Source organism: Neofelis nebulosa, chromosome 12 (genome assembly GCF_028018385.1).
Source record: "Neofelis nebulosa isolate mNeoNeb1 chromosome 12, mNeoNeb1.pri, whole genome shotgun sequence".
NCBI lineage: Eukaryota > Metazoa > Chordata > Mammalia > Carnivora > Felidae > Neofelis > Neofelis nebulosa.
The window spans coordinates 34276550-34290433 of record NC_080793.1 but is presented as its reverse complement, the minus strand read 5'-3'; the positions used below and the strand labels follow the sequence as shown (position 1 = coordinate 34290433).

Below are 13884 nucleotides of genomic sequence, written 5' to 3'. Positions count from 1 at the left end.
GGGCGAAAGCTCATTGTACAAGGCCCTCTTCTTTAAGCCTTCTTTCATCCTGCCTATAAAGCCAGTCCACATGACCCCAAATCTCCCTTCTGTCCTGACCTCCAACTGTCTCTTCGCCGTTGCCCTTATTCTCTCCCTGCCCTGGGCCTCTGTATCCAGTGAGCTGTATAGTGATTGGTGGGCATCAGAGAAGGGGTTGGTCAAGGATCTTGCAGGCAGAGAAATGTTAAAAGCCTGCATATATCTGTGAGCGAAGAGAGAGAAATGATGTTCATTCCTTTCAACAATATGGAGGTTCTGCTCTGTGCCAGGCCCTGCTTTAGGTACTGGGATTCAGCGGTGAGCAGCCCACATTTCTTCATGGAACTTCATTCAGATGGGGATAGATGCACAGCAAACCATAAGCATAGTAAGTAAATCACGGTAAGTTAGAAGGTGCTATGTGCAGTGGGGGCGGGGGAGTGGGGAATAGGGCTGGGTAAGGGAGATGGGGGTGTGGGGCTTGGTGTATTTGTAGCTTGTGGTGATTTTTTAATACAGTGGTAATGCTGAAATCAGCCCTTCCCTAATCCATAATGAAACCCAGCTAACAAGAAAGATTCTCACTGCTTCATTGAACCGCATGACCCTTTCACAGGGAGTCCATATCGGACTCTCCTTTGTTCTTTTGAACGAGTGCTAAGATGAACAGTTCTTTTCAAATGTATTTCCAGATTCCTAATCTTTGTTCATATTTCTTTGACGTTGTTCACTATCACTTCTTGTTTCAAAGTGTATCCTTGAGTCTCTTTCCAGATGCATATAATTAGCCTTTTGAAGTTTCTTTACTTTTGAGTTTAGAGCCTCCCTCTCCTGTGGATCCCAAATCAGTTTCTGGAAAGGCACTGATGTTTGTAAGTGTGGGTGGGGTGGGGAGGGAATCCTGGGTTGTACTCATGTGTAAAAGAGAATGTATCAAATTGATGTGCTAAGAATTGAAGTGCGATAGTATCAATTTCTGGCCGGTGTTTACTTCATTTCTCCCTATTAAGCAGCCTTGAGAAGATCATCAATGTTTCCGATTCCATAACCTTTTCCTCTACAACAGCAGAGAAGGTGACATTTAGGCAAATATCTGAGACTTTCCTAGCAAGAAGAGACATGGGATGGTAGTAGAGGGATATTCCAGGGCCTGGAAACAGGATGTGGGTCTGGGAGGGAGGGAGGGATGGGCCTGACTTGGGCTCTAGCTGAGAATGTGGAGCACCTAGTTTCCAACAGGGACCCAGTCAGTTGCCTCTAGGTCCTGGCAGACATTCGGAGTGTTAAAAGGGTGGCCCAGGAAGCTCTGTAAACGTCAGCTGGATTTCCCTCAGAGCAGGAATCAGTAAGGCTCAGACCTGGAAGAGCCACTGAGGTCATGAGTCTTAACTCTGCCTTTTGTGTGGAGGACTGGATGGTGCGTTGGAGAGAGTTGCGGGGGGGGGGGGTGGTTTGTCTGGAACACACTTCCTGTTGGGGCGCGTAGAGAAGATAATCACCTGTGTGTGACATGGGTGGGTAGACTCGGCGTGCCAAGTAGAGGGTGGAGGGACCACGCTGTGTGCCCTCTGCTAGGCTGACATCACAGTCACTGCTCCCTGACAGAGTGGAATTGCAGAAACAAGAGATGCAGTAGGCAAGGAAGGGTCCCCGAAATCTCTAAATATTAGTGACCACAGGTGGCGTCAATGTAAAGATGAAAGATGAAAGATGCCAAAAGCGACATGGTATTTTCTTGGATAGAATAGCTGGGAAGTAGGACTTGTTTGTACATAGGGAAGAATTTCGTAAGTTATCTTCAGCAGTGGTGAACTCCCCATCTCTGGCACTATTGAACCTGGGACCAGCGGAGCTGACTCCCACAAAAAAGTTGTGGAGGGGACGTGAGGTGAGTGAGGCCCTGTCCAGGCCTAGGTGCTGTGTACTTGAGGCAGCATGAACTCCCAATGAAGAGCATGGTTACAAGGTACAGTATTCATCTTTATTAAAACAAATCACATAATAGAAAATTAAGGTCATTTAAAAATATCTGCAGGCAGTTTGCTGTATTAAGAAATTTCTGATGGGGCGCCTGGGTGACTTAGTTAAGCATCCGACTTCAGCTCAGGTCATGATCTCATGGTCTGTGAGTCCGAGCCTCGTGTCTGGCTCTGTGCTGACAGCTCAGAGCCTAGAGCCTGCTTCGGATTCTGTGTCTCGCTCTCTCTCTGCCCCTCCCCTGCTCACGCCTCTGTCTCTTCTCTTTCTCAAAAGTAAAAACATTAAAAAAAAATTTTTTTTTTTAAATTTCTGCAAGTTCATATCTGAAAGAGATTTAGGTAAGTGACTTTATAGTCATAGACCCCAAGGAAGCTTTAGTCCTGTATGAGGAATAGTCAGGGAGGTTCCTGCTACTGCCGGATGGCTGCTGGGAGCTTCTGTTGCCCCCACACTATGCCAGGCACGACAGGAATTCCACTGGGGATGCTAATGGGTCCTGACATGGTCCAGTGCCGTATGGTTTTTAAAGCAAGTTCAAAACCGTTGGCTCTTTTGAGCCTCCCAGCACTAGGCAGGGTCATTACTCCCATTTTACAAATGATCCTCTGAGAGGTAAAACGACTAGCCTAAGGTCACTAGATTGTGTACCGAAACTGCAGTTTTCTGGCTAGTGCAAGTCTTGATACAGAGTAGGCGTTTGATAAGAGCCAGTTTTTGTCCTTTATAATCCAGCTCTGTCTCTGATACATGAATTCCAAACTCTCAAGTTCCTCTCTGGGTGCAGGACCTCATCTCAGCCCAAGGAAAATAATCCAAAGCTAGGCTCACGTCCCACAGAGTAACTAGGCCAAAGCCAAGTATCACAGGCAAAACAGGCGGGAGCGAGCAGGCATTGGCCAGAGACTAGCTGTGTTCACCCAGACAGTATGGCCTGATGGACCTGAGCATAGACCCCCAACTCCACCACTGGCTGTGTGACCTTGGGCAAGTTACTTACTCTGTATCTCAATTTTGCCATGTGTAGAATTGGGGTAACTTTCCACCTCCTAGGGATGATGTAAGGATCAAATGAGTGAATAGTTGTAAAGCGTCAGAACCGTGCCTGACAAAACAGCAGGTGCTGTTAGTGCTTGGCCCTGGCCGCCATGGGTCTGGGAATGTCTTTGCAGGGAGAGACACAGTATATCCATCTCCTTCTGTCAGGAATGCCCTGTCAGAATTCAGATCTGGCTCATCCCCAGTAGAATTCTTTTTTCAGGATTCCTGGAGCAATGTGCTTAGACATTCTGCTGTTTATCCAGCTAGCGTCTTAAGTGATTTAGTTAGAACTGAAGGCACTCTTAAGGTTCCTTCTGCCTTGTATCCTTATATTTCATTGCCCTATATGAAAGTGGCATTTTTAGGTCAGAAACTGTTAGAAATTGTCAGTTTTATGTGGTTCAAGCTAATTAATGCCCTGAAACCGTAAGTAGGTTTCACCTTTGCATTTTCTTCACTCTGCCACTGCCCTCTTGCCAAGCACCTAAGAAGACACTTTAACACAGGATGGTTTCAAAACCATCTAGGGAATTGAACAAATAATGATACTAAGTCTTCAGAGCTGAGGCACAGACCCAAGAAAGATGCTTTTCCCTTCCTGTTAGAGAAGCTGGCCTGCGAGGTCCTGCTGGTTTGGCCTTCTCTATTTCTGTCACTTCTCTTTTGGAAAGTGGGGTTCTCTGGGTTTCCTTGGCAACACCTGGAACTGAGGGGCCTGAGGAGCATGGGGATGTCTGGACTGTCCAAACCTTACTTTCAGCTCCTCTTCTTTTGGTTCCAAGACAGTTGGGAAAACTGCCTATGGTTGCTAAGCAGCAGTCACCTGCTGGTTTTCTTCCCAACATCCCCTGAGGAATGAATAAGCAGTAAAATCTCTCAGATCAAGAGCTGGGACAGGGACCAAAGTAAGACACTTGCCTGGGGGCTGGAGCGGGGCATGGCCCAGCCCTTAATCACCAAGGGTGACTTTAAGCAACGTTCTTTCAGGACCTTAGTCTCCCCACATGTACAGTGAGGTCAGGCTGGGTGGTTCATGTGGACTTCTCAGCTCAACTGCTGAGTCAATGATAGCTGGCTGCTGGTCATTCACTGCCTGGGAGGAACGGAACATTCTGAACTTTTCAGGGTGGGGAGAGTGTAGGACACAGCTGCCCTTGGGAAACTTCCAATCTAGTTGGAAAGCAAGGTCCCAGACTTGTGGTTCTAATAGTAAGAGAGATTCCTGTGGCTTGGGGAGAGACTTCCTGGGGCAGTTAAGCCAGGGGAAGGCTGAAACAGGCAAAGGAAGATGAAAGGGCTTTTCTGCATAAATGAGTGTATGGGGCCAGTAGCAGAGGGCAAAGGTGTAGACAGCTCTAATTGGAGGGTCTCTGAAAAGAGCCGTAGAAGCCAGATGAGGCATAAAGAAGTTCCGGGCAGACTAGAAACGCCTTGAATGCTAAGGGAAAGTGCCTGCTTTTCTCCCTGTAGTCCTTAGGAACCTCCTGGTAGTTCTAAGGTTAAGCGAAGTTCTAGGCACATGCCTCTGGCCTTACAGTGGAGGATGAGGACGGGAGAGGGTTCAGGCCATGAGGTGTTAAGATGCTCCTGCAGCTGCTCTGAAGGTAAGTGACATGGATAAGCTGAAGCAGAGTGGAGAGGAGGAGGCAGATCAAAGGGACATTAAGGGAGAAAGAGCTGGATGGCTCTCTCATATTTATTGTGCGCCTACTAAGTGCCGGGTATTGCTGACTGCTGTATGAGGGAGAGGTCCGAGGCCGAAGATAATGTATTCTGACACGGTCAGGATGCTTAGGGCTCACATGTGGGTGGCACCCGGACTAAAAGCAGTGTAGTGTAAGTGCCCTGGTGGTGGGAAGGTCCGATGAGACAGTCCCAGCAGAGGATCTGTGTTTGGGGCATGTTTGAAACCAACCTAGGAGAGGAGACCTTCAAAGCACCTGTGCATGACTGGCGGGGGAGATGATAGGAGTGCTTAGGGAGCAGGCAGACCAGCCACATCGAGGTCGGGTGACACCAGAGCGGCGGAAGGCCTAGGGCAGTCACTCCAGTCTTAGCCCCTAGGGCAGCCTGGAGATGCTGATGGCCCCTTCCCAGAGCCGCAGGGCCGGGTAGAGCGGCTCCTGGAAAGTGGCGCGGAAGGTGTGCAGGTGGCTCATGCCGCCAGACACGTCGTAGAAGGCGAGGATGCCGGCCTCGTAATCCAGGAAGACACCGAGACGGTCGGGGTCGTCGCGGGGCCGCAGGCGGCTGCGCTGGCCGTCGTGGAAGGCCCAGTACTCGAGGTCGTAGCGCTTGAGACACCAGGACTGGCGATTGCAGCCGAGGCGGGCGGCGGCCGAGGCCCCGCAGCGCCGCAGGGAGGCGTAGGCCGCGCCCACCCACCAGCCGACGCCCGCCTCCTGCACGTCCACTTCCCAGTAGTGGCGTCCGGCGGCGAAGCAGTCGCGACCCAGCACCTGCCACAGCTTGTCAAAGCGCAGCTCGGGCGCGGGTCCCAGGCGGCTCAACAGTCCACAGCGCACCGTCAGGCGGTCGGCGGACAGGCGCAGGCGTGCATGCATGGTGTCCGGCTCCAGAGTTGGCGTGCGCGCGTCTGCAGGGGGGCGGGGACACCGGGGCGACACGTAGTGGGAGGGGCAGCGCGGTGCCCCGACCCGGCAACCGACCAGGCTCGCACCCGCAGCCCAGATTGGGAATCACCAAAAGATAAATGAAAAACCACCCTTGTAACCCTGCCTGCCTCTGGGGAGGTGGCTGGGCCACAAGTGAAGGAGTGAAAATGTCACTGAATTTTGTACCATCCATGGAATTTGTTGCTGATGTCTAAAAATTTTAAAATCCTATCCCTTGTAACACGGGTGTATATCCTTCCAGTTTTTATCTTGCCATTTTATAGTTTTTCTTAACATTATCATGCCATACATGCTCTTGGGTAACCTGCTTTTTATAATTTATTGACATACCTAAGGACATTTTACCCTGTCAAATAATATTCTTTCATCAGAGCACTTTAATGGCAACCCTAAGATTTTGATGTATTGGGTGTATTATAATTTAACCTATCCCTCCCCCTTTTCCATATTTAGGCTTTAAAAAAAGCTTCTGAAAATATTAATTACATCTTTATGTATCTGATTATTTCTTTAGGATACATTCCTAAAAGAGGAATTGCTGGGTCAACATGGATAATTTTGCTTTTAAGGACTTTGGTAAATACTGCCAAATTGTGTTCCAGAAATGTGGTGCTAACTTAAATCCCCAATAATCATTCTCAGTGCATTATACCACATATGCAGACATGAAGTGAAAAAAACAAAGTCTACGTGGTAGGATACATGGATGTTCAGCTTTACTAGATACTGCCAACTTGTTTTCTTAGTAAAGTTCTGGAGTTTCCTGTAGTGAGGTTTTGCAAGTCTTTTGTTAGATTTTTTAAAAAGTGTTACTGAAAATAATATTTTTAAAAATTCAGTTTCTAGGGGCGCCTGGGTGGCTCAGTCAGTTAAGCGTCCAACTTCAGCTCAGGTCATGATCTCACAGTCCGTGAGTTCGAGCCTTGCGTCGGGCTCTGTGCTGACAGCTCAGAACCTGGAGCCTGCTTCAGATTGTCTCGCTCTCTCTCTGCCCCTCCCCTGCTCATGCTCTGTCTCTGTCTCAAAAATAAATAAAAACATTAAAAAAAATTTTAATTCAGTTTCTAGGGGCGCCTGGGTGGCTCAGTCAGTTAAGCATCTGATGGCTCAGGTTCATGAGATCGAGCCAACACTGCTTGGGATTCTCTCTCTCCCTCCTTCTCTGCCCCTCCCCTGTTCATGCTCTCTACTCTCTCTGTCTCTCAAAATAAATAAATAACCTTAAAAAAAAGAAAAACATTCATTTTCTAATTGTTTACTGCCAATATATAGATATATGATTTTTGTATAATGATATTACATCCAACAGTTATTCTAAATACACTTAGTAGTAATTGTAATTTACCTTTTGATTATTTTAGATTTTCTGTAATCATGTCATCTGTGAATAATGATCTTTTTTCCTTCCTTTTCCAATCCTTATAGCTTTCGTTTCTTTTTCTTACCTCAAGGCACTGTCTAGGACATCTAGAATAATGTTGCATAGAAGTGGTTATAGTAGGCATCCTTTTCTCCCCCTCCTGGGTAAATACCCAACAGAAATGCATACATACGTGCATCAAAAGACATGCACGGGAATGTTCATAGCAACATCATTCACTACAGGCTAAACCGGAAATAATCCAAAATGTCCTTCAACAGTGCTATATTCATACAATGGAATACTATATACAGCAGTGAAAATGAACAAACTACTACTCTGCACAATAATATGGATAAATCTCCCAAATATTATGTTGAGTGACAGAAGACACAAAAAAGTACAGTTTGAATGATCTAGTTATATAAAGGTCAAAGACAGGCAAAACTAACCTACAGTGTCAGAAATCAGGAGAGTAGTTAACCCTTCGGGAGTAGTGAATAGAAGGCCACAAAAAGGGTGCCTGGGTGGCTCAGTCAGTAAGTGTCAGTTTGGTTCAGGTCATGGTCTCTCGGTTAGGTTCTTGAGATTGAGCCCCCCCCCGTCAGTCTGTGCACTGACAGCGGGGAGCCGGAGGGAAGAACCTGCTTGGGATTCTCTCTGCCTCTCTCTCTGCCCCTCCCCCACTCTTGCGCACAGGTGTGTGAGCTCACATGCTCTCTTTCTCTCTCTCAAAATAAACTTAAAAAAAAAGGCCACATGAGGAAGGCTTCTGGGGAGCTGGAAATTTCCATTTCTTGGTCTGAAGGAGGTTATAGAGTGTTTACTTTTTTTTTTTTTTTTTTTTTTAATTTTTTTTTTCAACGTTTTTTATTTATTTTTGGGACAGAGAGACAGAGCATGAACGGGGGAGGGGCAGAGAGAGAGGGAGACACAGAATCGGAAGCAGGCTCCAGGCTCCGAGCCATCAGCCCAGAGCCTGACGCGGGGCTCGAACTCACGGACCGCGAGATCGTGACCTGGCTGAAGTCGGACGCTTAACCGACTGCGCCACCCAGGCGCCCCTAGAGTGTTTACTTTTTAAAAATAATTGAGCAGCACCCCTTTGACTTTTGTGCTTTTCTTTATGTATATTTCAAAGTTTACTTTAAAAAGTACATGCCCAGTAATTCCCCTTTTGAGAAATTACTCCTATAGAATAATCCAAAAATGAGCTAAGTGTATCCATTCAATTATTCATTAGTGCAGCTAACATGTATAAGAGTGTTTATTATAGCATTGTTCATAGAAATGAAAATATAAAGCAGCCTAAATGCACAGCATTATGAATTGGTTAAATACAGCATATTCATTCAATGGAATACTATGCATCCTTTAAAAATAAAGATGATATTTAAATCTATTGAAACAAAATTTTTCAAGCTACACTGTTAAATAAAAGATTTACAAAAGAGTATCATATGATCCCAGTTAAAAAAATCTGTACACATGTGCTTTTAAAATGTCTGAAAAAATGTATGCCAAAATATTAATAGCATTTATCTTTGGGGAAGCAACGGTTTTCTTTTTGTGTATCTGTAATTTCTAATTTTCTGTAAGAAGCATGCATTACCTGTATAATTTTTTTAAGGGAACAGAGATTTTCACAACATATCCATAAATGAAAACAGGTTACAAAACAGTAGGTATAGTTGATACCATGTTTGTAAAAAACAATATATTAAATATATCCTTGTATGTATATATAAATAAACCAAAAAAAGCTAACAGGGCAAATAATACTAGTAGTTATCTATGAGAAAGTGATGGTCTTAAAAAATTGTTTTTGTTTTCTAATTTTTCTACAATGAATATGTATTATTTCTGTATTTAAAAACTAATAATAAAGGTTAAAAAAACCCAAGTTGGGTCTGTTAGGAAAAAGGGGGGGGCCTCTATTTCTATGACCCCCCGTCTCCCCTCCCACGCACCCAGCCCTCTCCACCCTCTCTTCGCTCCCACTCCTGGGGCTTACATTTTAGGAAGAGTGATCGCTCTGGTGAGGGGCTTGTTTTCAACAAGGAAACTAGCTTGGTGCTGGAGGAGCCTGAGAGCTGGCAGTTCATGTCTGTAACAGATTGTGAGAAATGAGTGCCTGGTGCTCATCTAAGCAAGAGGAAACTACAAAACATACTAAAAATATTACAAAACTGGAGAGTCGCATAATCTCTCCCAAGAACCACATACAAATGTAAGCAGTTAATGCAAATTCAGGAATTTGCAACAGGAATACTCTAGGATAATACTTGGATCTAAGGAGAAGTGTACTTCTGAGGGTGGGAAGTGAATTCGGGCCAGGGTGAATGAGCCCTCAACCTGGGGAAGAGACCACAGGATCAAGGATGATCACGAGAATCAACTGTGTGTTCAAATAGTTGAGAATGGGGCGACCGCATGGCGGAAATGCAAATTCCAGGATAAGATGGAAAACAAGAAATGAAGTAATCAGAAAGGTCATGTTGGTGTCTCATTTGAGTGGGAGGGGGCTCAGGGGGAAACCCAAGCCATGGTCCCTGTCTTCAACAGTTCCGTCAGGTAAATGAGGTGGGCTCACTTGAGCTACCAGCCAAGGCACAGAGGGAAGAGGTGAATCAAGGGAGACATCGTGGAGGAGGAAGCACCTTAGCTGGTCCTTAAAGGATCGGGAAGATTTGGACATCCAGAAAAAAGGATAGGAGGCTTTCCCAACAAGAGGGTACAGCAGGAGCACAGACATTAATTAAAGGCAGGTGCTAGGAGTGGCATGTAAACAGCGGGGAGCCACGGAAGGCGTCTACGGGTAGACAGAAGCAGAATTTCCAGAGATCTCTCTGGTGGGGGATAAATGGGGCAGGGTGAGCATGGAGGCAGAGGCCCTGCTAGGAGGCTTGGGCCTGAAGTGGGACAATAGGGATGGAAGAGGGGGCTGGGTTAAGGAAATCTGCAATGGCAGAAGTGCCAGGCTTAACTGTTTACTGGGAGTAGACTGGAGTCAAGCAGCAGCAGACTGGGGGGAAGATGCTGGGTTCTTTTTTTTTTTTTTTTTTTTTTTTTTAAAGTAGACTTCATGCCCAGTGCAGAGCCCAACATGGGGCTTGGACTCACGACCCTAAGATCAAGACCTGAGCTGAGAATAAGAGGCGGACACTTAACCGACTGAGCCACCCAGGTGCCCCAAGATGCTGGATTCTGTTCGGCCCTGTGAAGCCTACAGTGTCTGTGGAAAATACAGAGGGGGGCAGGGGGGGCGGGGCACCGGAAGGGCAGTGGTGCTGCAAGACCCCTGTCTCCTTGTGTCCTTCCTGGGAGTGAGCACCTCTCAGTATTGCTTGTGATCATGAGAGTGATGATCGCATTTGGAGGTCGGTGAGGGGTGATGGCCTGGAGGAAGCAAGGTGGGGGGCGGGAAATCAGAACACAGACCCTGGGGTCAGAGTCTGTTTGAATTCTGCCTCTACTGCCTACCAGCTGTGCAAGGTAAGGCTAATCAGTTAACCTCTCTGGGCCTCAGCTCCCTCATCTGTAAAATGGAAATAATAAAGGCATCCCCCACTCCCCGTCCCTGCCCCGACCCTGACACGATAGTGGTGAAGAGTTGCTGGATTTATCTGTAAAATGCTCAGAACAATGCCTGGCACGGAGCAAGCGTTAGCAATTATCACGAACTCAGCAGGCACCACTGGTTCTTTGGGAATGGGCCACTGAGAATGTAGATGTGGGTGAACTGCATTTGGGGTCCATCTGAGTAACATCTTGTGGTGGTTGGGGACATACCAGTGCCCACTTGCTGAAAACTGACAAGCCCAAAGGTTCCTAAAACTGACCGCTAAGATTCTTTTTTTTTTTTTTTTTCTGTTTTTCATATTTGGCTATTTATTATTCTTTTTACACATTTAGATATATTGACTGCTACGATTCGGACATGTGGTTTTCTTTTTAATTGATTTCATCTTAAAATGTTTTCAAAATTCCAGTGGGAGTTATGAGCAAAGAGAACATCATCTATAGATTTAAAATCTGCTTTAACAAACCAGCCTGGAAAATCAAAAAACAAAAGACTACCGCTCAGCCTTGCTACACACTTCACAGTGTCCCAAACAGGCTGCAGCCTTCTCTGGACTCTGTTTGAAATGCCTTTCCGTTTTCTCCCACTCTGGAAGCCTTAGTGGTTCATCAAGGCCCAGCTGATGTGCCACCTCCTTCAAGAGGGCTTCCTGGTTTTCCACCAGAATCACTCTCTCCTTCCTCTGGGTGCTGCTACCTCCTGTGTCTCTGTTACTCACCCATGAGGTTGGCCGGCACTGTAACCAGGGCTTGGCCTCCCCTCTGTCCGTTTCCCGGAGGGGGCTGAATGGGTGCTTGTAGCACTTCCTCTCGCCCTTTCCTCTCCTCATCTCCTGCCACTGCCCTGCCAGGCCCCATCTGACCAGGTGGCATCCGACTTCCTCCACTTCATCATGCAGTTTCTGCCCTGAATGTCCTCAGTAGTTGGCCTTGATTTTCTAAATGTAGTTTCATCATTCTGCAACAAAGCTCAATTCAAACATGCAACCCGCGAGGCCACGAGATGCGAGTTTGGTTCCTTGAGTTCTCGTGACCTGCGTTTTGCCACTATTTCTTACACTGAACATAGCTGGTGCTTTCACATCACACCGATCATCCTGAGAAAATGCATCAACCACTTTCTTCTTGGCTCCCCTTCTGTCATCCTACATCAGGTGTTTGTTCTTGCAAACCACCATGGTGTTGCTCAGAGAACCAAAAGGGCCATTGCCTGCAATTCTAAATGCTCCTCCTTCCCATCTCAGAAAAGGGCAACTTTCTTCTCCCAATTGCTCAGACCAAAGTCCTTGGTTTCTCTCTCTCGGTCTCTCTCTCTCTTCTTCCCTCCTCGCACCCACATTCACTCCTGTTGACCCCTTTGCTGTTCCTTCAACGTGCCAAACTACTCTTTATTGTGCCTCAGGACACTTGCACTTGTGTCTCCCTCTGCCCCAAAAGAACTTTCCCTCAGATGGACCGACTACAGCAACAATAATAGCTAATGCTTACATACTGCTTATTATGCCTGAGCACGGTTCTAAGCAGTTTATGTATGAGATGTTAATTCTTACACAATCCTATGAGAGGGGACTTTATTATTCTCTCCGTTGATGTGGAAACAGAGGCACAGAAAACTTAGGTGCCTTGCCCAAGAAAGGAGGCTTAGGAAGTGGTGGACCTGGGATAGGAACCCAGGCAGCCTGGCTCCAGAGTCCACAGCATGTAACCACTACACTGAACTTCAGCCCTTCAGACCTACAGAGCTTGCTGGGGACTTCCTTCGGCCAGCTCGCATATCCCCTTCCCGGAGATGCCTTCTCCACTTCGCCATAAGAAATACCCCCTCCTCCTAGTCACCCTGTATTCTCCTCACCCTGCTGTATTTTTCTTCAGAGCACTTACCGCTGACATACTGTTCTACGTGACTTTCTCCCAGAACAATGAACACCATAAAGGTAAGACCTTTGTTTTGTACCCTGCCATGCCTAACAGAGAAAAGGCGCTCAGTAAACGCTCTGAGTGAATCATAAGAACAGAGGTAAATGAATGGGAAAAAGGTACTTCTGAGCACCTGCTTTATACCAGGCCCTTCAGGGACCTCAGAGCAGGACTCGTAGCGGTTCTTGCCTTTGCGGCATTTATGAGGGGCAGGGAGAGGTTCATGGATCCAGCTCACGCACAGCCCCAGGAAGGAGATCGGCCAGGGCCTGGACCGGGGAAAGGCAGAGGGGGAGATGGCCGGCAGAGCCAGCCCAGGCTAGTGTGGAAAGGACTCCCAGGTGAGCGCCCTGGGCTCACCGCAGGGATGGTGGGACAGAGCAAGGGGAGGAGGGAGAGTTGGCTACTCCAGCTGGGAGCCCAAAGCAGGCAAATATAAAGTGTGACGGAATCCCGGGAGCGACTCAGGGGCAGAAGCACAGCGGTATACTTGCGAGAGGCAGGACAGGGTCTCAGAAAGGGAAGGAGGTGAAGTCTGAAGGGTGGGTGGGGCCTAGGCCCAGGAGTCCTTGACTGCCCAGCCAAGGGCCTCTGTGTGGAAAAGGTATGACTGAGATCATGATTTGGGTCTTTGCCATTGTCTCTGGGTGAAAGGGCGCTAGGGGAGTTAAGGACACAAGGCTGGCCACGCAGCGACTTACTCTCCTTGAGGCGAACGTCCAGTGGTGTCTGCAACATGCTCTGCATGGCCTCCACGAGGCCCTTGAAGAAGCTCTTGGCGGGCTCGAAGGACAGGGGCACGGGGTAGCACAGCTCTCCCAGCCTCATCTGCTGCTGCATCTGCTGCTCAGCGGCCACGTACTCCTGCCAGGATGCACGGGGGTCAGGGTGGCTCTGGGAACTGCGGGTGCTGTCCTAGCCTCTGCCGCTGCACCCCGGAACAAACCCAGGCCAGCAAGTACAGGCCCCACCCTGCCCCGGCAACTGGGACCGGCCCAGGCTGGGCCCCCGGGAACAGAGCTCTGAAGCGACCACACAGCAGGCCCCAGGGCGGCAGACATGCGGAGGTCCAGTTTTCGGGCCTACACTGTTGATTTCTTCCTCCCCTCCATGTTCACTGAGCTCTACTCTGTGCTAGGCATTCGGGGCAGAGGAAGGAGGGAGGCTGGCTGATTGCACCTGCCCTTAAGTTGCTCACCGCCTTGCAAGGGACCCTGAAGCTTTACAGACACTGCGACGGGTCTGCTGGAGGTACAAGGGAACAAAAGGGATGAGGGGCCAGTTTCTCTCGGGAAAGAGCCCTTTGGGCATGTCCAAAGGAGGGAGCAAGAAACCATGTTCCAAGAAGGA

At 47.8% G+C, this 13884-nt stretch overlaps 1 protein-coding gene and 1 pseudogene across 4 annotated transcripts in view; both read right to left on the bottom strand.

Annotated features, from left to right (window-relative positions):
- Positions 1 to 1980: 1980 nt before the first annotated feature.
- TRIM14 (tripartite motif containing 14) overlaps positions 1981 to 13884 on the bottom strand; it is a 27589-nt gene continuing 15685 nt past the window's right edge. For all 4 annotated transcript variants that reach the window (XM_058694806.1, XM_058694807.1, XM_058694809.1 and 1 more), the window contains exons 4-6: positions 13236 to 13398; positions 9050 to 9142; positions 1981 to 5635 (exon numbers count right to left, since the gene is read on the bottom strand). In XM_058694806.1, the coding sequence (XP_058550789.1) occupies positions 5100 to 5635; positions 9050 to 9142; positions 13236 to 13398 (792 nt within the window). In that variant the 3' untranslated portion in view covers positions 1981 to 5099. The remainder of the gene's footprint in view (positions 5636 to 9049; positions 9143 to 13235; positions 13399 to 13884) is intronic.
- LOC131491634 (small ribosomal subunit protein eS1-like) lies at positions 9512 to 13229 on the bottom strand (annotated as a pseudogene).